At 40.5% G+C, this 25,761-nt stretch overlaps 1 protein-coding gene across 2 annotated transcripts in view; it reads left to right on the top strand.

Moving 5' to 3' along the window:
• LOC121522755 (dynein, cytoplasmic 1, intermediate chain 2a-like) overlaps nucleotides 1-24,574 on the top strand; it is a 29,512-nt gene extending 4,938 nt beyond the window's left edge. The window contains exons 4-17 of one of the 2 annotated variants that reach the window (XM_041807395.1): nucleotides 1,538-1,625; nucleotides 2,629-2,688; nucleotides 3,821-3,936; nucleotides 13,011-13,097; nucleotides 15,454-15,616; nucleotides 15,707-15,806; nucleotides 16,558-16,683; nucleotides 17,911-18,057; nucleotides 19,786-19,899; nucleotides 20,412-20,545; nucleotides 21,412-21,556; nucleotides 23,516-23,656; nucleotides 23,779-23,904; nucleotides 24,136-24,574. In XM_041807395.1, the coding sequence (XP_041663329.1) occupies nucleotides 1,538-1,625; nucleotides 2,629-2,688; nucleotides 3,821-3,936; nucleotides 13,011-13,097; nucleotides 15,454-15,616; nucleotides 15,707-15,806; nucleotides 16,558-16,683; nucleotides 17,911-18,057; nucleotides 19,786-19,899; nucleotides 20,412-20,545; nucleotides 21,412-21,556; nucleotides 23,516-23,656; nucleotides 23,779-23,904; nucleotides 24,136-24,249 (1,661 nt within the window). In that variant the 3' untranslated portion in view covers nucleotides 24,250-24,574. The remainder of the gene's footprint in view (nucleotides 1-1,537; nucleotides 1,626-2,628; nucleotides 2,689-3,820; nucleotides 3,937-13,010; nucleotides 13,098-15,453; nucleotides 15,617-15,706; nucleotides 15,807-16,557; nucleotides 16,684-17,910; nucleotides 18,058-19,785; nucleotides 19,900-20,411; nucleotides 20,546-21,411; nucleotides 21,557-23,515; nucleotides 23,657-23,778; nucleotides 23,905-24,135) is intronic. The other variant, XM_041807396.1, reaches the window with a different exon arrangement.
• The last annotated feature ends 1,187 nt before the right edge of the window (nucleotides 24,575-25,761 follow it).

Here is a 25,761-nt window from a genome sequence, read left to right as displayed (position 1 = left end):
GTAAGAATTAAACAAAAGAATTTAACCTCCTGAGACCTGTGCTGTTTGGAATGCATTTCTAGTTTCTCACACTTATTTGGGACAAGTAGGACCTGATAGGTTTAAAAGCTCAGCCTTGTCTTTGATGGGAATTCATTTTGGCCCCCAAAAAATATGCCAAATATCAACACAAATTCTCTAAAATTTGAAAGAACCTACCTCAAATTTCTGTGAAAAAGAAAACATATTCTTAAAGTTTCTCATAAAGAGTACCCCTAAAATTTCTTCAAATATTTCTCAACCTTTTCATTGGAACTATCCCCAAATTTCAAAGCAGTTCCCCCTAAATTTTCATAGCAAATTCCCAAATCACACTGTGAAAATGACAGAAAATTCCCCCAAACCCCCCCAAAAATTCCCAGAAATTCCCCCCAAAATAAGGAACCTCCAAGGACAACCTCTTCCCACGACCGCAAACAAATTCCCCAAATCAACAAATATACTTCCAAAGTTTCCTTGAAAATGCTAACAAAAATTCAGAGCAACCCCCCCCCCAAACTTAGATGCAGCTCCCAAAAATTGCAAACACATTTCTTAAATTTCTATGAAAATGCCTGAAAATGAAAAAAAACTACACATGAAAATACTAAAAGAAAATTCCACAACATAAAAAACTTCCAATGAAACTCTCCAAAAGACAAATATTTCCCAATATTTCCATGAAAATAATTTAAAATTTCCAACATATATTCCCCAAAATATCCATGAAAATTCCTGAATACTTTGATAGTGACTTCTCCACTATTTCAAGCAAATTATTTAAAACTTCAGTAACCAATTATTTGAAATATTCTAATAGTTTAAGTTATTACCGTCTTATAGGGAAGCCAGATTGTAATGTCCTCATATGTGCATGCAGGGTCTTGGGAGATTGAAAGATAGGAGTATGCATTTTAATCAGACAGACTGTTCAGTGCAAGAATATTTGAAAATAATCCTGTTTGCATGACTCTACTCTTTCTCCTTGTACAGCATACACTTAAGGTCAGCATGTCTTTATTCACAGGCTTCTGTTTATCTTGTGTTTTGCAAAGAGAGTGCTTTGGTAAAGTAAAAGCATAAACTTTTGAGAGAGTTATACTGCTTTAACTCAGTGGTCTTACCAGAGCACTGCCATGTTTCTACCAGCAGGTGGCAGAAGAGATCCACAGGAACATTTTCACTCACAGGATGCAGACAAACTTGAAGCAGATGTACCAAAACATTAAAGTTTCCTTTTTCTTCTACTTTTACTGTATAAATTCAAACGTACTTTTTGAAATTAGGAAATTGGTGTACGGTATTATAAATTAGTCTTTTACGTGTTGCTTTTCTTAGTTATTTTAGATCCATTTGTGTCCAAACAGCCTGTTTTCCCACTGATTGCAAGTTTTAAATTACATCACAGTATCATCCCTAATATGTTCCACGATATTCACATGTAAACAAAAAGATCCCTTTATTCTGTGTTGTGAGTCGTGTTGAGTAACAGTTGATTATTGTCTGTCTGGCCATCTAGCCCCTCCTCCCACGTCGCCAACAACCAAATCTGCGGGTACTCCGAGTGAGGCGGGGAGCCAGGACTCTGATGGAGCTGTGGGACCCAGGTACTCACACATACAGACAAACACTCCCAAGGCAGGGAGTGAGAAATAGTTTCTTCCTGCTCCGTGTGGAGTACATTACAACTGTGGGATCAACGTTAACGTCTATGTTGAGGAAGCGCTTAAGGCTATTTTTTTCAGTGCTTTTCTGACCTTTGTGTCTTCTCAAAATTTTCGCTGGGGAGCTAATGAGCAAGCTTTGATTTTAGGGATTATTGCTTGGCAAATTCATTCAAAATTTCAATCCTTTGTAAGGATAGAAGTGTGTTTTGTATCACTTTTATGTCCTTACAAAGCTTATGGAACTGCTTAGAGCATGATCATGCTAAAACAACTGAGCTTAAGTCTTTAGAAAGTCTCATACCATTAAAGTGAATGATGACAAAGTCGTGCCAACAGAGAGTGCATGTTTATTTAATTTGTGTGCCGTTGAATTAGGTTGATCTTAAATTAACAATAAAACAGCAGGCCGCTGTGATGCCTGGGGGACTTCTTAACCCCTAATTAGAGCCCCTTCCCTGGGCTGAAATTCAAGCTCCCCCAGTGTCCCATCAGGCCCAGGGAGCTGTTCCCCCTACGTGTTGACTCATTTCCCTCACCAGCATGGCCATTTCCTACACACATGGAGGTCATGTTTTCTCCCTGAGGGTTCTCTCTCCCTCCCTCCCTCTCTGTCGACACAACACTCAGAGCCTTTGGCGTGACACAGTTCAGGCTTTCACAGACCTGCAGGCTGCACATCATCCCACTCTGAGAGCCTGTGCAGCCATGCATTTTAAACAGACACGTTTCTCCCTCTCTGAGTTTTGTGTTTGCAAATTCGAGCGCTGAAAAATGTCAAAGAAAATCCAGTTGAAAGTGTTTTGATAATGTGAACTCCACAGATTTGTGACCTCAAATCCAATCAGCATGTTGTGTGCCACGATGCTAACTGTATCTCCTCTCCTCATTTGAAGCTTGCTTGTCTCTTTCACTAATGCTGCCTTGTTGCTGTGACACTAACCAGGACTCTGCACTGGGACTCTGACCCGTCCACACTTCAACTTCACTCTGATTCTGAGCTGGGGTACTGGACACTCTCTTCTCTCCTTTTCTGGTCATTTTCCCTTCTCTCAATCTACGGCATGATTACGATGTCTTTCAAAGTCATAACTCAGCTAAAGCAGCCTAGAGAAGAATCAACTAGTGCATGCAAAAGAGGAAAGCTTTTAATAAGTTCACACCGGGTGTTAAACTAATCTGAAATCTTTGCCATCCCATGAAACACTCATTTACTTGCTTTGATTCCTCTCCCATGTGGGTAAAACAACAACAGATGAGGAAAGTTACAACATAATAGTTGATTTATACCAGGGGTGTCAAACTCAAGGCCCGGGGGCCAAATCCGACCTGCAAGATCATATGATATTTTTATTATAACTGGCCCACCGGTATGAGGTCTGCGGATTTCCTACACCTAAAAAATGTAAATTTAACCTTGATGATTTAAAATATCGTTAAGTCAGAAAAATGTGATGAACTAGAGAGTAAAAATGTATCCGATTAAAAAAAAAAAAAGTTTTCATTTCATACTTCAATATTACATCTCAGAATTACGACTTAAACCTATGATTGATGATGATTTTGAATTTCTATTTCATATCTTAACCTTTTCAATTCATAATTTTAACTTTTATCACACATTTTGACCTTTTGGAGTCACAATTTTAAATTTTAAGTCATATTTTGACCTTTTCAATTACATATTTCAAATTTCATCACGTTTTGACCTTCCAATTCCTAACTTTGACTTTTAATCTCATATTTTTACCTGCTAGACTCAAAATTTATGATTTGAACTCATATTTTGACCTTTTAAACTCATGATTTCGTCCTTCTATCTCATATATTTACTTATAAAATCATTATTTTGTCTTTTAATGTGTTTTTACCTTTTTAACTCATTCATTAAATTTTTTTCAAATCTCAGAGTTTGAGCTCTTAAATTTATCATTTTGCCTTTTTTAATTTCCAAAGGGTTTTTTTGCCCATAATTTATCACTGGTGAAAATGAGTTGACCCCGTTAGGCCAGGTTAGACCTAAATTCAGAATCCGGCCCCTGCTGTTATTGAGTTTGACATCCCTGATTTACACTATGCCCTGTTTGTTTTATAGTGATGTCAACCTGTGCAAAGTTTGAGATGCTTTCTGTTTTTAGGCGTGCAACTCCTAAACTGGGAATGGCCAAAATCACACAGGTGGACTTCCCGCCACGTGAAACTGTGTCCTACACAAAAGAGACCCAGACACCTGTCATGACCCTGCTGAAAGAAGGTAATTCTTTAAAAGCTGACTAAACCTGTAAACTTAACTGTTTGCTGTGTGGGCTTATTTTACCGCCTAGCTTCTTTGAAAATTATGCAAAACTGCGGTTTTGAGTGTTCCAGAGGGTCACCGGAAGTGACCGCTGAGTGGAAGAGATCTGATTCGAGATGAAAGGAAAGGAAAAAAACCAATCCCAGGAAACACAAGAAGCCAAAGGAGAGATTAAATTCAGACAAGCCCTGCTCTTCTGAACCTCAGACCTGCTTTGGGATAATTAATGAGCAGGATGGGAAAACCAGTGACAGGAAAAAGAAAGCGATTTAGGGGCAGATATGAAGCTCTGCAGCCTGCTCCCTGTGAAGCATGTCGATATGTATGTAATTGCTGCACTGTAGCTTTCATGTGGTCGTCCAAGGAGAATATTCAGGCTACTATCAACATCCACATGTTGAGCAGATGTTTGATAAAATATGCAGTATATTTGTGGGTGTGCTTCTTGTTCTTGGTTGATTTGCTCAATGGCAGATGGCAAATTATGCGCTCGACTAGAATCCTGATTAGATTTTTTTTGCCTTTCTGTTTTTATTTTTATAAGACAGATCAGACAGAAACAAAACTAGAATTCTCCCTAAGCTGTTGGCTCCATTTGTTTGCCTCAGCTGACACATCTTTTTAAGTATTTTGAAAGCCTGGTTAGCCTTTTAAACAGTGTCCTGATTGGTAGTTGTTGTCCCACCTAGTGATGTGAGGTGATGAAATTTAAGGCGGCTTGCTGCGCAAGAAAAAAAGCGTGATTTTTGTGGAAAGACTTGAAGCAGAACTAGTGAAGGATGAAGAGCATCCCTCTGTTTGTCGTTGCTCTTTACTCCGGACTCCACTGGGTATTGTAAAACTGTGTTAAACAATGATGGTTTCTGCCAGCTGTTCAACACGAGGCCCCCCCTTCCCTCTTCTCTGCCGCTATGTAATCATTTCATCAAGTTCCCTCGCTTCCCTGTCTTCTCCCTTCACCGAGCAGGCACATAACAAAACACACTCAGTGACATTGTGCATTTTCACACCATCACTTCTGGCACTCGATGAGGCGGCATCCCCCTTCCCCGCTTGCTTGCCTGCTCCCCTTGGCGCATTTTTTGATGCGCAGGGTGGCGTCAGGCCGGTTCTCTGATTGAGCGATTTATCATGTTGTCAAAAGGGAGGCAATGGCGCGATACTCTCAAGGTCAGCGGGCGGTGGCATTAGAGGGAGCGGCTGCTGTGTCCTGGCTGCCAACGCCGAGGGTTTCCACCGAGTCTGCTGGACATCTCGGAGAAAGATTTTAATATCGCCAGAGCTGCTGACATGGACACGACCCCTGAATAGTCAAGGAGAAAACATCTTTTATCATGACGTCTTTATTAGTGGAGCAGAAATTCTTCATATTTGCATTGTAACAATGCACTCAGCTGTGTATACAATATTTACCATTTTACAGGGTACACAGTAAGATGTTATCTCTCATTTTTATGGTCAGAGAAAATAGAATAGAGAGAAAACAGATAGTGGTTAGAAATCCGCAGTCCCACGTCATCCATCCTGCCGGCGAGGGAGCGGGCACCCACAAGAAAGATACTCGTTATGGCAGGCGATGCTGAACAGATAGTGTCCAGGATGCGAGGGGTCCATCAGGATCCTGGAGGCCCGCTTGTGGAAACGACTTTGGTGATGTCTTTAAGGGGAAGGGGGCGGGGGGAAACAACCCCCTCTAGTCTTACCAGAGTCAGGTATCCGGTCCGCTTTGTATATGGTGCGGCCAAGTAGCTCCAATGCTAGGACCAGAATGTTTTGTGCAGCCAGGTTTTGTTGTTATGAAGACACAGTCGTCGAAGTGGTGGGTAGAAATCAGCAGCCTTATGTTGTCCATCTTGTTGGTGAGGGAGCGTAACCTTGCACAGCAGATGGATTTCGCCTGTTTCTGTGTTTCTCACTGGCGAATACATCTTGCAAAGCTCCCATCTGAAATGTTTGGGCCCGTTTAGTGAGTGACTGGACCAATCAGTGTCGAGGGGCAGTACTTTTGGGCGTGATGGAGTCGTGACGTAAGCAAGCAGCAACAAGAGGCCGGTGCAATTATGGGGGAAGACATTAGCGTGGATGCTGCTAAAGCGCCAGTTTAATCAGAACATGACGACATTTCTTCGTTAAAAGAAGAACAAAGAACAGCAGTGAGATGTTTTCTTTTCAAAAACGACAAAAGTCATGTACTGACATGTCTACAGTGGCCATGGTTAACGTTATGCAGCTCTCTATGGAGTTTACTCCTCGGTAGGGGCTATGACGTCACGTACTCTGATTGGCCCATAAAGATGTGACAGACAGAACGTTCATCCAATCACCCTCAAGTTTTTTTCAAAGGCTCTGCCCTTTCCCAAAGCTGTCTATGGGATGTTTACCAGATGGATGTGTGAAACAGGGAGCGGGCACATGCAAGAAAGATCCTTGGTACGGCAGGGTTGGTGTGGTGTGGGGCTGCTCTTAGCCTAGCCTGGCTAGTATTAAGCCATATGAATGAAGTTAATATGCAAGTTTATCATTCTTTTTTCAATTCTGTTATGTTAAAATTTGAAAAATCCTTTCCTTTACATTGTGAAGCTGAGGCTGTATTGTTACTACTTAATATAGATAACTGCTTTCTAAAAAGAAACATTGGTAAATGCTTCGGTTTCAGCTCTAATTACACCAAAAGAAACCAAAATTGGACCTCTTGAATGAATGTTAATTCTGTCAGGGCCAGTTTGTCAAGAATTGGCTTATAAATCATTTTCTTTATTAACTGTTCTTATAGCCGTTATTTACATTTGGTGGTGTGGCTGTTCTGGGATCCTCCTGCCCCTCCACGAGTCTAAAAGCAGGAACAGCACATGTTCCTGCCTTGACTCTTGCTTGCCTGGACTGACACTGTATGCTTGGTTTGTTTTACAAGGTATTGCCACACCACTACTTTATTCTCCTGCACAGACAGAATTAAGAAGTCTTGTTTTTAGCTAGCTTACCTTAAAGCAGTGTTTCCCAACCATTTTGTCTTTAGAGCCCACCTCCTACATTTACCTAAGAAAAGCTGAGCCCCTCCCTCAAGGAGACGAGAGAGAAGAAAAAGTGAAACACTGCCACCAAAAATCAACCTAATTTTAATTGTTTCATTGATAAAACCCTAAAAAAGGCATATGCAAGCGTTCCTTATCAAAAGACCTTTTATAAACTATTTGACAACTCCTTTTTCACATTTTTAGTCAATATTTGCAAATGTAATTTTTGTAGCCTCATTGCAGACTTAGGCCCTGTCCAATAAAAATGATAAATTGCCATTTAGTTTTGAAAAAGTTTTCCGTAAAGACGGGATCATTTCAGGAAATAGCTGTGTAAACTTGGAACCACTGAAAATGACGTTGTGCATATGCCAAGCCTGTACTTGGCGTTGTATTGCTGCCACGAAAATGCCCCAAAAGAGAGAAGAAGATTACAGGAAACTGACACAAACTTTCTGCGTTTCGCGGTGGTGGTAAAGGAGCATCAGATTTTGCTGTAAAAAGCCATAACAAGTTCAGTAGCTTCTGCAGCACACACAACACAACCCTGTAGTCCGCCATTATTGTTTTGGCCGGACCCGCACAGGCACCTTAAGAGGGCTACGCTATGTGTGATGTAATCATTTCAAGAAAGATGCGGATAGCCGTCCACACGGAGACGAAACGGTAGTTGTTTACGGATATATGCACTCTGGGACCTGTTTTCAAAAAGTATCATCTACAGTCACCTGAAACGCTGTTTCTGTGTGGATGAAATGCAGATACGAAAAAAAAAACTTTTGCGTTTATACCTGAATTCGTTTTCGTGTGGAGGGGGCCGAAGCCTCGCGCTCCACCTAAGATATTTGGTGCCCCCCTTAGAGGGGTCCCGGACCCCAGGTTGGGAACCAATGCCATAAAGGACTCTTCATTTTTCTTATACTGCTATATAAATGTAGGTCAGCCCTAAAACTTGAGCCCTATAAACACACTTTAATGTTTCAGGATGAACAGTCATAAGCTTCAGTCCTTAAAGTTTAAGGAATGAGGGTGAACAAAGAAAAGACTTTCACTGATGTAGGTCTCTTAGTCTTGCTTAAAACTTCACTAATTTATTTGTGAATAAAGGCAGTTATTTACAGCTAATATATTTGATGCAAGTATCAGAAGAAATCGTCATATCTACTGATACTGATTATCATGTCCATAATATCATGCGTCCCTAGTTCCTGTTGTCTTAAGCTTATCAAGTGACATGTTTTTGATGTCTGGGTCTTTTTGATTACTAGTTTCAAACTCCACACAGGAGCTTAAAATTCAGTCAGAGACCTGAGATGCATTTCATTTTTTTAAATCAGTCCTATGCTGTCAGTAGCTGATTTAGATCCCTCAGACTGGGGGATTTCTGTGCCTCATCTACAGTTCTCGTAGATTGCACTAGTAGGTAATATGCAGCATCAGTGTGCACTTTTCAACAAGAGGGTGTAATTATGGAGTAAGATATTGTTGGAGGCTGGTGTATGTGTGTGTGGAGTGGCTGGTCTGGTGCCGCGTTTAAAAAGGCTTGTCAGGATTATGAGTGTGTGGAGCAGTTCAGTAAATCTGATATTTAATTGAATGTGATTGTTTTAATCACTCAGAATTCAGAGGCAGGTCAAAACTTTTAATCACAAAAGCCCTTTAATGGCCTTCTTGTGTGGAGTGCCACTTGTAATTGTGGTCAGCCGTTATGCTCTTGATGATTAGTACTGTTGAATGTCTATTGTACCCCCTCCCCTTGTCATACAGTAGCTAATAATTTCTAACAGAATATTTGGGAAATTGTCCTGGTTGGAAATTTTGTATGCTAAGTTTTAAATCTTATTTAAGACTCCTATGAGAAGGGTAAGGCTGGCTGCAAAATGGACTGAAATTAATGTAATCCTTTTACATAAGCACAGAGAAACATAAGCATATGTAGACTGGTATTTTTTTTTTATCAATGCCTGTCGCCCCTGTCTCAGTCTAACAGCTTGCTACAAAAAAGTGTTTACAAAAAATACCTGTGCATCTAAAGACAAAATAAGGACAGAACTGAACCACATTGCCAACAGAAGTCAACCACTAAGTCATCACAAACAATGTGTGCCTCACAGGAGCTTTAAGAAGCTTAGACGTTTGACTGGGATGTCCAGAAGTAGTTGTCAGCTGCAAAAGCTAGCGTCAGAACTACCCAAGATGGTCTGCCTGCAGACCATTCATTTCTGAAGGCCACTGTCACAGACAGTTCATCTGAGATGAAAAGACACACCAAAACTTTCAAAATAAAGTTGGACAAAACGTCCATTTAGAGTTAGGGTGAAGGTAAGGGGACCAAAAGTTAAAAACTCGGCCTGCAAAACCTGATTACAAAATGTTTAATAAAGCAGAGTAAACAGTCTGCTAACAGGACAAAACTTCTCCTCAATGAGAAAATTCCAGCGTAGCAAGCGTAGCTGACATAGCTCCTTTGGCTGCATAAGCTCTGTAGATAATGGAGTGATGTAGTTAGGTAGCCAATGTAGCTAAAGCAAAGCTCACAAAGTTTCTGCATAAGCTCTGTATCTGCATTATCTAAATAGCTAAAGTAGCCAATGTAACTAAAGCTAAGCTCACAAAGCAGTTACATTAGCTCTTTATCTACATTATCTACATAGGAAAATGAGCTTTAACAAGGTTTGCTTGAGCTCATGTTGCTAAAGCTAATTTAACTATAGATTTTACTAGAGTATCTGTATATCTGAGATGAAAAGACACGCCAAAACTTCCAAAATAAAGTTGGATAAAACTTCCATTTAGGGTAAGGGTACCAAAAGTTAAAAATTTGACAAGCAAAACCTGATTACAAAATGTTTAATAAAGCAAGGTAAACAGTCTGCTAACAGGACAAAAGCTTCTTCTCAATGAAAAAATTCCAGTGCAGCAAGCGTAGCTAACATAGCTCTGTTGGCTGCATAAGCTCTGTAGATAATGGAGTGATGTAGCTAGGTAGCCAATGTAGCTAAAGCAAAGCTCACAAAGCATCTGCATAAACTCTGTATCCACATTATCTAAATTGCTAAAGTACCCAAGGTAGCTGCAGTAACCAATGTAGCTACAGCTAAGCTCACAAAGCAGGTACATTAGCTCTTTATCTACATGATCTACATAGCTAAATTAACTTTAGCTATGTTTACTTAAGCTCGTGTTTCTAAAGCCAATTGAACTATTGATAACAGTGCTACGTAGCTAACATAGCTAAAGCTAGGCTCACAAAGCGGCTATGTAAGATACCTAGATATGTGATCTACATAGCTGCTTTAGCTTTTGCTATGTTTGCTAAACTTCACTTTGCTACAGCTAAATTAGCTATATTGGTTTATGTAGTAACCTTAAGTACATAGGTAGCTTAGCTATGTTAGCTTTAATTGAAGCTAGCGTGGCTAAATGGGGCCACAGTTTGTGTGACTACTCCTAAAACGGGTCTATACATAATTTTATCGTGGATTAGACTTCTGACCTTTTTCTCTACTTTATTTATGAAATGTTGCTTGGTCTGTAATGTTTCCAATGTGGTTAGTAGGAGCTATTCAGGCAGATTCACTGTGAGTGAGTGGGAGGTGTTGATAATGTTTGTGCCCATGAAACAGCTTTGTCGTGTTTTCTGGTCACCGATAATTTCTTTCTTTTATTCACGTGTTGGATATGTCAATGCCATATAGCAGTGATGTAGAGTCAAGGTGGCATCAGTTGAACAGTCTCCTACTGTGAGCTGCATGTGTGAAAGTCAGGACCTGAAATTGTTTTGAGATTTTCAGGACTGTGAATGTAAAACTGGCTTGACAGACACTTTGTTCCACAGAGAAGAGTCCTGGTTTTGGATTTCTGCTTACGGTTGGCTTGTTGGTGATCTTTAGACCTCCGTGTCATTGGAGACGTGTGTAACCATGTCGAAGAAAACAGTAGACTCCTGTTTCACACATGGCCAAGTCTTGATGCTGTTATCAGATTGACAGTCTGGCTGCTGCTGTCTTTGTTTTTTATTTGCTTTGAAGCAATTTCTGTCTTTGTTACTCTTCTACACACAATTACAAATGTTGCATCACTTGGAAAGGTTGATCTCAATTTTGAAGTGCATTTTGTAAAATGTACTCTATTTTAGGAAACGAGAAATGACAATAGACGTATTTGTTTGTGTTTGCAGGGCAGGGTTTGTCTTCCCTGAGTCATTATAGAGCAGAGTAAAACCCCACTGCATGTGCCGAAGTCAGACTTGTTCTGTGTGAACGTATAGAAATTAGGAGACACCTGCAGCAGAGAGCAAAGGTCATGTAGTTTTAAACTTGCACATCTCTGTCTCTATACCATGTTTGCATTAATGTATTGTCCTTTGACTAAGACCTGTGATTCCCCACTCCCCCACCTCACTCCCCTAAAAGCTTTTATTTCTTAAGTGTTACAAAGGCCATAATTGGGCCTGCTTTCAGGGGAGGTGTCAGTGTATGGGACATCGCTGATCCGGGTGAATTCTGTTAAACGCAGCCCCTCCCCACTGTTCCAACGCCCACCCTGGCTAGCTGCTACTATTCCCCCTCTCCCCTACACATCCACAGCGGGGTCACCAGGATCACTAGCTTTTCTCCAAATGGCCATTTTGGCTGGCAGGTGCATTATACCCTTTATTTTCAGATTGTCTATCCGCTCCTAATGCCTGGCAGGTTGATTGCTCCGGCTGCCTGACCGAGGAGAGGGGCTGACGAGCACGGCCGGGACTATCTGAAAGACAGTGATTACTGTTTTCCTTTAAGCCTGATTGAGGCCCTTGAAAGGAAAGATTTTAACCTTGTCCTGTTGGTTGCAGAGCGTGGTCGTACATTGAAATGGCTTGTGTCATCAACCCGGTTTCAGTAAACTCATCAGTGCACCAAATAACCTTCTACCCTAAACCTCCATCTGAGAAAGGGGATAAATCACTTTATGGACAGATGACATTATCATTTAGATTATCTGGATAGGAAGGAAATGCTGTCATCTTAGATTAACTATAAGACTCATACCAAGATAAACGCCTGTAGGAAACAGGCGACTATTTTTCCTCTGCTCATGAATCTGTTTTGTGCAGCTTTTGCTATTATGCCTTACTTTGAAAGCGCAGCCTATATACGTCTCTCAGAGATGTGTTTGAGGAAAAAAAAAAAAAAAACGTTTATCTCTGGCGAGGTAGAACCGGTGTGCTGTTTGCCAGCTGGTCCGGCCTGTATTTTGTTGTACATTCTCTGAGGATGAATAGGAGTTGTGAGACCTCCTGCTAGGACGGTAATTGCTGGGGCTTGCTGTTCAGAGAGAAGCTTGTCTCGGGGCAGCCAGGCGGAAAACCTCTGTGCCATCCCCATGCCACCTCTGAAGAGCACAAGACAATCCCAGCATCGCCATCTGCCTCTGCACCATGCCGTCATCTGGTCAGACCAATGGGACGGGGCCCGGGGCAGCTGCTCCACACCCTCTGCCCTGCTGCCCCGCGTGGCCTAGAAGGGGTTCAGCCTGCCACTGTGACACAGAGGAAGCAGCGACACTGACAGCTCAACTCGCTATTGAAAGACTGCAGTCTCATTAACAGTTGGGAAAGACAGGGGTCCCTATGACAACAGGACCCCCGCTGTGCTGTGTCCCTTTAACACAAATGACAAACTTCACCGCTTTAGAGGAGCAGGTTCTTTTTGAAAGGCGACAAACCAAACAAATGTGAGGCAGAGATACAGAATCAGTCTTTTGCAGCACACATAATCACCGAGTGGAGCTTTTATTGAGGGAAGGAAATAATGGAGATGGAAGGTGTAGTGACTAAAAGGTATGAACCGTGTGTAATGAGGCATGGCTGTTTGTTGTGTGACGTTACTTTAGATTTGAATTTATGTGGTTGAAGTTACAAATTTTGACACAGTGTGTATTATAATTATAGAATATGTTTATTAAAAGATGTAATTTCTGAAATATACCTTGTTTGTTACTCAGTTTTAAACATAATTACTCTCTGATCAACAGAAGAAGAAGAAGAGGAAGAAGCTGCTCCAGCTCAACCAGTGATCGAGACTCAGACCGAGAAACTGGACCAAAAAGAAGAAGAGGAAGGTACTGAAAACCAAACTAAAATCAGCAAATTTAAGTCCATCAAGGGGATTTGAAAATCAGTAATATTGCCCATTACTTCAAATAATTGATTGTTGCAGACTTGTCACAGTACCAGCTTTTTAAACTCCTACACAATTTTAAAGAAGATTAAATCATATTGATACCTGTTTTTATACCACTGCAACAAAAACGTCCTGGGAACCCATTATTATGTCAGATTTTGGTTTAATTACCAAAAATTAAGAACAGAAATATTTAGGTGCATGACAAAAAAGGTCACTAGAAAACTAAATCAGTACACAATAATGTCCTTTTATGTCTGACGATAGCTACACTGTGTCCTAACAGCATGCAAGCATCTGTGGTTACATGAGCTTTTTTTCACAATCCAGTTGAATTTATTCTGATTTATTTTAAAGTCTCTGTTCACATGCATGCTAAAAGATGCGATCTGATTGAGATATGCGTGTTCATGCATCATACACAGGATTTGATCTGAATACAGCTGTGCTGACATGTGCATGTGCAGTATCGCCTAGGGCAAAATGATTTTTTTTTTCTAAATATTGCGATTTAATATGATTCGTCGATTATTCTTAGGTATTTTTCAACAAATTCAAGCAATAAATAATACCATAAACAAGACCATGTGTATTGAAAAAATGAAATTATTTCCAATGCAATGAATCAAAGTAGCATGAATCTTAAACAAGCTTTAAGCTATAAGGGAGGCAGCTGGGGTGGGGGAGGTGAGGCTGACTACCAGCTGATCACAGCTAGGGTATGACTTTCGTGAAGTAACGCTAGGCTTCATCAGTTTTAGATGGAATGAGCTATTTTTACTCATATTGCAAATGTGATATAATTAGCTTAATTTAAGGGCATTATCAATTCTGTCCCTCATTTTGATTATGAAAAACAAACATGAAACACAAAAAGGAGGATTTTTGTAAACCATTATAAAAATATGACACTTGAATGTTTGCATAATGTGCATAAAATGTCTGCCGCTGTAAAAAATTGATTCATCAAACTGGTATTTTTATACATTTCAAGTAAAAAAAAATATTGCAACTTCTACGATTTGAAAATTGCAGCAGGCCATATTGCAATTTATTCTAATTTGGGATTAATTCCCAGCCCTAGTATCGTCCCACCGGTCAACTCTACCTAAAATTTGCTGTAGAAAAAGAAGTTCTTCTTCACCTGTGTTTAAATACCCACCCACTTGTTTGTTTAGATAGTGAATTGTTCTATTTTGTGTCTTTACCTGAAACTATCTGATCAACAATTCTGAGCTCTTTCAAAGCTTCAAGTAAAAAAACGCTATCTTGGCAACAGATCAGTTTTGTTTTGCTCTCGCCATGTTTGGGACAGACATGTGCAGTATGACAAAACTCACCCCAAACAGGGAGAAATATTCAGATCAAGTGTCTCCATGGACGCTACTCCGAACAACCATCGGCATAAACCTCCCCTCTGGATCAGGATGCAGTTTCTTTCCGAATGAGCCGGGTCCTTTGGTTCTTCTTTGCTGCTCTAAAGCGGTAGCCTGTGCGTGCAGTGTTTTCAAGCAACGAAGAAGAATTGATTCCTGATTTATAGTGCTTACATTTAGCATGGCTAAATGAAGCAAAATTTAAACTGAACCAAATGGTATTAGATCGGCACATAAACTCGGTTACTCCCTGATACCAATACCTGCATTTTAAGCAGTATCGGGCATATTTCTGATACTGGTGTTGGAATCGGAGCAACCCTACTATTAAGAGCATGTTTGTGACAAAATGAGGATTTCTTTATATGCTGGCTTCTTGTCTCTGTTCATCTGGATAGATGACGCTAGCAGGTCTGCAGGACTAAGTAAATTGTGATATTAATCGACTCCAAGCCAGGTAAATCACTGAAAAAAAAACACTGTTTTATAAAGTGTAGAGATCGTACTCAATGTAAGTAGAAATTTCCTTATGATAATTGCAGTGTAGAGCTCCATTTAGAGCTTTTAAGTACTAACTTTCCTCCGTTCCTTTCATTTCTTATGGGTGTCCCTCACTTCCTGACCTCCAAACGGATGTTCATGTCTTTAGTAATGAATCTGGTGTTTTTGAATGACAGGTCAATATCCTATCAAATGTTGGAAATCTAACAATGAAATTACTGAAACTTCCTCACTTTAAATAGTTCACTGTAAATGCATATTGTTTCCAAGTAATGGTTGATATCGGAATTGGCCCTGAAAAATCAGCTCCTAGTTTTTAAAGCCTTGGTATATATTACAGATCTCTTGATTGTTTCACAACATGCAGCATCGAAAAGTATCAATAACTTTGACAACCTTTGTCTTGTTTCTGTGCAGCACCTCCTCACGAGCTGACAGAGGAGGAAAAACTCCAGATCCTCCACTCTGAGGAGTTTGTGAACTTCTTTGACCACAGCACTCGCATCATTGAGCGGGCTCTCTCAGAGCATGTAGACCTCTTTTTTGACTACAGCGGCCGTGACCTGGAGGAGAAGGACGGGTAATAATTGGACAACTTGTCTTTTTGGTGCCTGTAATTGGCTTTTGAAGAAGTGTTTTTATTGATTCGCGGTTGCTTTGTTTTCCCCAGTGAAATCCAGGCCGGGGCCAAGCTCTCGCTCAACAGACAGTTCATGGATGAGCGCTGGTCCAAGCACCGTGTCGTCACCTGTCTGGACTGGTCTCCACAGGTTTAAATCTTTAAATGCCTTTTTGTAATTGCACATTTTTTAAAGCAGCATTAAAATTTGTCTGCAATTATCCAAATGTCAATCCTAATTTTGAGGGTTTTTTAAAGTTGTGTACTAATTGTTGCTAATTGGTTGTTGAAACAGGTTAGCCATAATGCTTTATGATTACATAGCTTGAGTTTGACAGCATTTAGCCAAAAGTCCCTCAGGAAAAGCTATGTCCCACACAAATTGTCACTTAGTCAGAAGCCGTAATGATTTGTTTCCTCTGGTGCCTAAGGTCATTGAAGGCATGATTCTGCTATGACTTGTGACAGTGATTGAACACCAGCTCTTTGTTAACAGTGTTAACTACCTCTGAGCGATAGCCATACCTCTCTGATTTGTAATAATGAGCACATAGCCTGTAAATCTAGGATTGAATTTCAGTAGCTGCAGAGGTTAACGGTTTGTTTACATCTGGATTGTGTTTCTGGATGGATTAATTTTCACTTTACCAATATGCTTCTTTATATTTCTATTCTCTGTAGCCTTTGGTTAAAATTTGAAAGAAAATTAAATGCAAGCTACCAAAGTTTTTAAAAGAGGTGGGGCTGATTATACAGGCCATAAATCTTAAGGAAAAGGCTCGTCATTCTTTCAAGCGCCACACATGGCAGGGAAGGCTTGTCCACATGGAGCCAAGCCTGGGGGGCACGTCTGCCTCCCTTCCCTCTGCATTCATTCAGCATAATTCTTTTTCTGTCACCAGTATCCTGAACTCCTAGTCGCCTCGTACAACAACAACGAGGACGCTCCTCACGAGCCGGATGGCGTGGCCTTGGTGTGGAACATGAAGTACAAGAAGGCTACGCCGGAGTATGTCTTCCACTGTCAGGTATTAAAAGTCTCTCTGCTTGCCTACATCCTCTGTTCTCCCCTCACCTGCACTGTGAGTTCACTGCGCTGGCATCCAACTCCACCACATCCATCCACAAACACATGCTCATGAAGACCTGTGGTGCAGAATCCAAGTGCAGCGGCAGTATTAAGTGTGCGGGGCAGGGCTGGTTATCATGCGCATCCAAACAAGGGTCCTGTGTTCACACGAGCTTGCGGGGAGAGCAGCATAGCTCCTCCACTCTACCCAGCCTTATTATAATGCCTGGCCTCGAGGCTCCTTCAACCAAGACAGGCTGAGTAGAACCACATGTTCCAGCCTTCAGAGCGGATGTAGAAGCAGGCGTTCCTGCTCAGATGAGTAAAACTTAACAGAAGTGTTAACGCAGTTTTCCCCGAGCCTCCCAGCCAGCCTGTAATAAGATTTTCTTAAACCATGCGTCACACTTTGTCAAGAAAAGTCAGTGTGGAAAAAATATTCTGGTACAGTTGTGATAGGTTAAGTGATGAGTGCATGTAGGCCACCCAAAAACCAGAGCCTGCTAATGAAATACATGAATCAAGATGTGGCCCAAGAATAATAAAATAATCCTGTTAACAAGCCTCGTACGTTTCTATTTTTCCTCTTAAAACACTGAAGCATGAGTGATGAAAAAGGTTTGGTTGTGTTTCAGGAAAAGAGGAAACATGTGTCTTTAAATATGAGATGAAGCAAGAAAATAAAAGATCCAAGCTCATTTTTAATGTCCTTGTTATTTGCAATATTTAAATATTTGAAATGTTTATGAAACTTTGCTGTATTTTTCCAGGAAATCAGCAAACTTCACAATGCATTGTATGGTAAAACTGCTTCACATCCCATTGCATCGCAGTGTATCTATTCACTTTAACATATCCTATTCGTAGTGTTTTTTAAATAATATTTTCCCATCACTAGTAATATTCACTCAAGTTATTTAAGAAGGAAGCCTACTTTTTTGTCCACCCATATCAATGCAAAGTCTGATTAGTATCCTAAAACAAAGGTTGTTCAAGCTCAAAAATGTATGGGCCGCTACATCAGTGATCTGTTTTGCTTCTCTCACTGAAACTGATGTTGTTATGTCTATTCCATGCCTTACAGTATCAGTAAGATGGGAAAGAGTCTTAGATCTGTACTGTTGCTGATGCAAAAAGCTTAACCTTGTCTCTTTTTCTGTATTTTTTATTTTTTTTTTCTTATCAGTCTGCTGTTATGTCGGCTGCATTTGCAAAGTTCCACCCTAACGTGGTGGTTGGGGGCACCTACTCCGGGCAGATTGTTCTGTGGGACAACCGGAGCAACAAGAGGACCCCGGTACAGAGGACTCCCCTGTCAGCAGCAGCACATACGGTAAACTCAAGGACCAAAACAATAACCTCGTGGTTTATCTTAAAGAGCAACTTGCTGGTTGGAGGCTACACTAAGTCCAGGAAATAACTTATGAAAGAATATTTCCAGAGTTAATACAATACAGTCACTATAAAAATCATTTAGAGTCCCAGTGGTCTAGGTTTTGTTTGACATCAGGAAACATGGATTTAAATGCCAGTCTTAATCATGAAGAGAAAGGAAAGTGCAATTGATATGCATGTCCATAGGGTTCATTAAGGCAGTGGTTCTCAACTTTGAGGAGACATGTAGAAGGGGTTTATTTTTTAGATCACACATTTGCCTTTTTACACCAATTCTGCATAATTTTAACCTGCTTTAAACATCTTTTCCCTCAAATGTTGCTAATTTTAACACATTTTTATCACTTAAAACCCATTGTTGTCCAGTTGATTACCCTTCCACTACTTTTTCTGCCTGTTTTTGCCGATTCTTGACATATTCTTGCCACTTTCCGCCTGTTGTTGCCTCTGTTAACCCATTATTGCTACTATTATCCACTTTTTACAGCCATTTTTGCCCATTTTAACCACGTAACACTATCTGTTATGCCAGTTTTGTCAGTCTAATCCATTTCTGCCAATCCCTGCTAATCCATTTTTGCCGGTTTAAACCAGCTTTTCATTCCATTTCACCACCTTTTCCACCAATTTTTGTCATTTTTAAAGGTAAAATATCATACAAAAATTCACTTTTTCAGGGGTTTCTAACAAAAATATGTGTCCCCCCAGGCATCAGGAACCCCCCCCCCCCAACCACCACCACCACCTTTCAGAAAATGTGTGCAGAAAGGAGCCGTTCTCAGATTTTCCCCTCATGAAGTCATGTGGGGAGTTAGGCCCGCCCCCAGGTTCAGTTCACCCTCCCCTCTTGGAAGAAAGTCCTGCACTCCTCTGCTAATAGAGCCACATCCATTAAGCCATATCCATTTCCTGAGAGGGGCGGAGTCAGACAGCTTATTAACATTTAAAGCCACAGACACAGAAACAACTCGTTCTGAGCAGGGAGGAAACAGAGTTTTTAGACATGCAAAAATCCAATATTGGAGTGTTTTTTCAGCAACAAACTTCACAGGCATGTTTTGGGGACCTCTGAGACTGATATAAACTTGTCTTTAAGGGGTAAAATATGTGACCTTTAACCCATTTTAATTCTGTTTTTAGGAAAAAGAATTTACATTTTTAAGAAGGCTATTTACTACGGCACAAAAAAAATTGAAACCAATTATTTATAAGATAAAATCAGTTATTATTCAGGGTAAATATAAAATATGGTTATCACAGCTTAACTTTACAATCAACCATGTTTTTGCTGACCTCCATGGATCCCCAGTTTGGCTAGATTGTGCATGGCTGTTCAACCACTTTCAGGTACAGTGGGGTCGCGGGCTGAAAAGGTTGCGAACCACTGCATTAAGGAACTTGTAAGGTGTGACCAGGGACAGGCCAGGGTTAGGACACTAAGCAGCTAACTCAAATAAACTTGACTGCTGCTGCATAAAGAGCTAAGCCAGAGTTAGAGGAGTCCTTTTAGAGACATTATATGATTTTTAGTAGCTTTACTGTCACTGTTTCCTCTAAATTTTGCCTCTTTCTGCCATAAAGGATTTAAAGCAAGGATTAACTAATTCATCAGTTCTGCCAGTTGCCTCTTAAAGCATAGCTTAATCCCCCCCAATTCTCTTGGCAGCATCCAGTGTACTGTGTGAACGTGGTCGGCACCCAGAATGCCAACAACCTGATCAGCATCTCCACTGACGGAAAGATGTGCTCATGGAGCCTGGACATGCTGTCCCAGCCACAGGTAAGCCCGCTTTACTGGGTCTGTGAGGGTCCTCTGAGGCCAAACACATAAACAGTCAAGGATTTAAGATTGAACCATAAACTTTAATAGCTGTGTTAATGCAACACGTCTTAAACAGCTGAGCGCATTTTCTACATGTTGTGTACTTTCTGTCTCTTCACTGTCACATTCCGCACACTTCCTGTCCCCCCTTCTCGCATTAAATGTCAAACATTTCAGCCGGGCTCCTTCTTTTTAGCATTCCAGCCCCCCTCCCGGCTTATTTTTTCTTCAACTCATTTTTCACTTTCCAGGAAATTAACTTTGCTAGCTGTGTCATTTCATCCAAGCTGCCAAGGCCTCAATGTCAAACCTCCATTTTTTATAAAGTGCTGGTTGAATTTAGATTATGCATTAATAAACTGTCAAGTGATTTTTATAGGTTGTGCTTGGCAGCGAGTGTGTGTTAACATTAAGCCTGAGCAGGGAGCTTGTTAAAGGATGTTGTTCCACTGCCCCCCCTCCTTTAACAGGACAGTATGGAGCTGGTGTTCAAGCAGTCCAAAGCCGTAGCTGTCACCTCCATGTCTTTCCCCCTCGGAGACGTCAACAATTTCGTCGTGGGCAGCGAGGACGGCTCTGTCTACATGTCATGTCGTCATGGAAGGTAACGTTCACAAGCAGCCACGGTCCCAGCGTCCCTCTTCGAACACGGCCAGGAAACTGAGGCGGCCTGTCAGGGCCCACCTAGCACCGAGTGTCAAACAAATATAGCCTACTCACTTCCCAGCGCAACGCAAATCCAACACTTGATCTCCCGCTGTTTGAGGTTTCGCTCCTGCCCAGTCATCCTGTTTTTCTTTTCCGCTTGTCAGTTGTGTTTGTAAAGGTCGTTCAACATAAACAGGGCACACATGCAGGGGAAACAAATCATTTTTTCCCCATCCTTTTTTTTTTTTCTCCCGCTTTAGTTTGTTTCCCCGGGTGAGAGAGTTTGTTTATAGTCGGTCGTCCCAAGGAGAATTAAAAAACTGCACTTCATCCCACAATGTTCTCATTTAAGAGTCTAGGGGCTCCTCTCAGAGGGGATGGTCCCCCCTCTTGGTAATATGGAGCTGCCAGTGTGCCTGCAGACGGCACTGAGACGATAGCTGCTAGGCTTAGCTTGCAGAATCACCCCTGTAATTGAGGGAATAATTTTCCGCCTCATTGACGATGGTATGATACTCTCATCACAGTTAATAATGCATAAGCATCACTCATGCTGAGTATTTACCTCTCTGTGTTAATTATCAGAGCCTCAGTTGGTTAACAGCTTTGCAACATGTGGTTTAGAGGGTGCAGACACTTTTGCCACCCGGCTTGTTATCATGTGGTATTTAAGTAAGTGATGAGTGTGAATCAGTCAAGCTGAGGTGCCTGTTACTTCTTTTAGCGCTTCATGAGATCTCTTATCAATTTTCATCCTTAATAATTATACTACCTCCTGTTATTATTTTCTCTCTCTTATCACATAATCCATGTTCTCTACAGCAAAGCAGGCATCAGTGAGATGTTTGAGGGCCACCAGGGGCCCATCACAGGGATCTCCTGTCACACAGCTGCAGGTCCTCTGGACTTCTCCCATCTGTTTGTGACTTCCTCTTTCGACTGGACTGTGAAGCTGTGGAGTACCAAGGTATGAGAGAGACATCTAGATTGAACAAGTGTTAGAAAGCATCAGGATTGGTTGATTTTTTTTCATCACAGTTCATGTTTTCTGTCATTAAGTATAAGATGTTTGCTCATTTTCAACAACTTCTTCTGTTGATTTTCAAGCCAAATGCCTCTGTTAAAAGGAGGATTGAATATGAGTAAAAGTGACCAGCCTAGTTTGTGTTAAACCGAGCAGAACTGATATCTTGCAAATTTAACAATTTAGTAAAACAGGCACAAAAGGTAAAACAGGGTTAGAGTTAAATCATTATTTTAGTTCTAAGTAAAAGCCAATCAAAAAGATATGACAGTTAAATTGACTCTTCTGTTGATCTAAAATCAGAGGAGGAGGAGTAAGAGTAGAATGAGGAGATGATAACCTTTTAAGGATTACAGTGAGTCAGTGAATAAATCGAATACACAAAATTATAACTATGGCATGATCCACTGTACCTGCTCGGATAGATTATGTTTAAAATTATTTCCTGCATTTTAGAAGCTTTTTATGATCTTCCTCCTGTACGTCAGTCTTGCTGTTGTTTGATATTTGTTTGACATTTAAGGTTTAGATGAGCATTCAGCATATAAACCAGATGATATGAATGGAGTGTTTGATCTTTATGGAAATACTAGACAGAGATCTAGTGACTTATTTCATTCTCTTTTGTGGATGTGCTTGTTCATTTGACAATAAACCGCATTAATGGCAAGATATTAAAGTAAAAGAAAGGAAACTGGGCGAAAAAAAGTTCAAGAAAAGTTGGAAAATCTAAAGACTGGATGGCAGGAGAACAACCAATTTTGAGGCAACTTGCTGGATATTCAACAACAAATTTAAACTTCAATTTAATTAAAAGCAGATGAGTCCTAAGAGGCTGGATAGCTCAGTGGGTAACACCGCTGACTTTAGTATGGGAGTTCAGTGGTTCAAATCTGTCAGTGCATAATCAATATCTGGTTTGGACCCTTTAGTAAGATCCTTAACTTACCTGTCATATGTATGTCGCTTAGCTTCTGCTAATTCACAGTGTAGCATATGAAATCCAAGAAGCACAAACGCTGCAAAATTTGAGTTAATTTTGCTTTTAATGGGTCTTCAATAAATTTATAAGTCTTTATTTTAATTTTAAAAGTCTGTGCTGTATTACAACATTTTATTTCAAACAACCATCCAGTTAACCTGGTATGCCAGATGGATTTGTTTCACACATCCATCTGGTAAACCTCCAATAGACAGTGTTTGGGAAAGGGCAGAGCCTTTGAAAAAAAACTTGGAGTGTGATTGGATGAATACTCTGTCAGTCACATCTTTAATCAGAGCAACAAAACATATGACATCAAAGTCCCAAACCGAGGTGCGCTGCTACCGAGAGTAAACTCCATAGAGAGCTGTGAAACATGGTGACTTTAGACATGTCAGTACACTACTTTTGTCGTTTTTAAAAACAAAAACTCAATGCTGTTCTTTGTTCTTCTTTTAAAGAAGAAATGTTGTCAAGTTCTGATTAAAACTTGCGCTTTAGCAGCATCCACGCTAATGTCTTCTCAGTGCTTGCATACGTCATGACTGTACCATGCCCAGAAGTACTGCCCCTCGTTGCTGATTGGTCCTGTCACTTTCTAACCGGTCCCAAACAAATGGGAGCTTTACAAAATGGCTTTGCCAGTGAAAAACACGGAAACGGGCGAATCCATCTGCTTTGCAAGGTTACCATACAGTAGCTGCAAAGAAAATTTAAACCAGTGACCAGAGATGTCCTGTAGATGGGTTAAAATATTGCAGTTGTAGCAGAACTTGGAGCTTGAAAAGATTTCATTTCTTGTTTATTTTTATAAAAAAAAAAAAACTTACCAATGTAAATATAAAAACAAAAACTTAATTCAGTTAAAGCCTGTTTTGATTTTGAAACTTACAATTCACCTTGAACTCTCTATTGTGCAGAACAACAAGCCACTCTACTCATTCGAGGATAACTCAGATTATGTGTATGATGTCATGTGGTCGCCCACTCACCCCGCTCTGTTCGCCTGTGTGGACGGAGTCGGTCACCTCGACCTGTGGAACCTCAACAACGACACTGAGGTGGGACCTGCTCACACATATTTCATCATATCAGTCTGCCTTTGGGAGGGGTTTCTTACAGGACTTTAAGAATATTTGAGAGTATTTGCCCTCTTTTGATTAAGCTTTTGCTTTGTTTTTAGGTTCCTTCTGCCAGCGTGACAGTGGACGGTAACCCGGCCCTCAACAGGGTCAGGTGGGCTCATTCAGGCAGAGAGATCGCTGTGGGCGACTCTGATGGTCGAGTTCTTGTGTACGATGTTGGAGAGGTGAGTGGCTATGACTCAGCTTCTTACCTGCTTTAATCTGTACTGTAGGGATTCATTGCACATCCTAAATAGTAACTAGATAGTAAACTAGATGTTCTTCGTGTTTGGCATAGTTATTTCTTCTTTGATGACATGCATACTAAGTGGACCATTTTTCATAGGTATTTCAGTAAGCATTCTTCTAAGCATTCCTGCTTTTGATATTTGAATCATGCCTCTGTTGTCCCACAGCAAACTGCGGTTCCAAAAAACGACGAGTGGACCCGCTTTGTTCGCACCCTGGCAGAGATCAACGAGAACAGAGACGATGCAGAGGAGCTAGCAGCTCAGCGTCTGGCTGCCTGATCGGCTCAGCATGTAGAAGATGTTTAAGGGACCAGTGGTGCACTTATTCTAATCAGCCTCATTTAGAGGGAAACGTGGTGACGTCACGACAGAGGAAACAGATAATCCCACAGAAGTACGGATGTCTTTTTTTTCTTGGATTTACAGAAGCTTCAGAGCCTCAGACACTAACAGGAAGCCATATTTGCTGCACAAGCTGGTCGTCCTTTCTCCAACCAGATGCCTTAAACTTTCATTTTATCTCGACTGTAAAATCCACCTTGTCTTCATTTTGGGCATTTAACACTGGCCTTATTTTGAATGTCAGTTTTGGTGCTTCACTCCATGTAATCTTTGTAAACACGTCTAGCTGAGCTCTGTTTCTACCAAAGTTTGAGTAAAGCAATCACATCTTTACACCTAGGAATGTAAGCTTAATGTCACTCTAGTCCATGTTGTCATCTTTTAACTAGAATATTCCTCAGTTTGTAAAATACTGTAACATGAAAATCCAGATGTCTCTCTACTTCTGTATAGTCCTATAATGCAGTGGTTCTCAACCTTTTCAGCCCGGGACTCCCAAAATAATGGTGCCAGAGACCGGGGACCCCCACTGTACCGGAAGGTGGTTGAACACAGCCATGCACAATTCACAATAGTCATGTGCAGACAAGGCCGTGCATTAAGGGGATAAATGAGAGAGCTTTCTGGGGCCCAGCCAAACATGAAGTTAACAAAACCACGGTCCATTGTACAGTTAAGCTGTAATAACCATAATTTATATTTAACCTGAATAATAATCATGTGTGTAGTAAAAAGCCTTCTTAAAAATTTAAATCCCTTTTGTCAAAAGATAATGAAAATGGTTTAAAAATAGCTAAAATGGGTTAATCATGGCATTAAAATAATTGGAAAAGGTGGTGAAGTTGAATTTCAAAAGTAGCAGAAATGGGTTAAAATGGTAAAAATAGGCATTAATAGTGGTAAAAAGGAGTTAAAATATGGCTGAAATAATTGGCAAAAATGGGTGGAAATTTGGTGAAATGGGATGGAAAATTGATTTAAACTGGCAAAAAATGGTTAACTAAGAAGGGAAAAATAGGCAGAAACTGGTTAAACTACCAAAATTGGGCATATCAAATGGTAAAATGTGCTTAAAATGGGAAAAAAATGGGAGTAAAAAGGGGTTAATAGTGGCATTAATGGGTCAACAGAAGCAACATAAAGCTTAAGTGGCAAAAACGGGCAGAAAAAAAGTGGTGGAAAGGGTTTAAAACTGACAAAAATAGGTGTTAAATGGCAAAAATGGGCATTAATAGTGGTATAGGGGAGTTAAATGTGTCTCAAATGGCTTTAAATTAGCAAAAATGGGTGGAATTTGGTGAAATGAGATGAAAAATTGATATTAACTGGCAAAAAAGGTTAACCAGGAAAGGAAAAATTGGCATTGTCAGAAAATTGGTTTAATTACCAAAATTGGACATATCAAAGATGAAATGTGGTTAAAATGGTAAAATTGGTGGTAAAAAGGTT

The sequence above is a fragment of the Cheilinus undulatus genome, linkage group 15, assembly GCF_018320785.1.
Source record: "Cheilinus undulatus linkage group 15, ASM1832078v1, whole genome shotgun sequence".
Lineage (NCBI taxonomy): Eukaryota > Metazoa > Chordata > Actinopteri > Labriformes > Labridae > Cheilinus > Cheilinus undulatus.
This window is presented reverse-complemented; position numbering and strand designations above follow the sequence as displayed.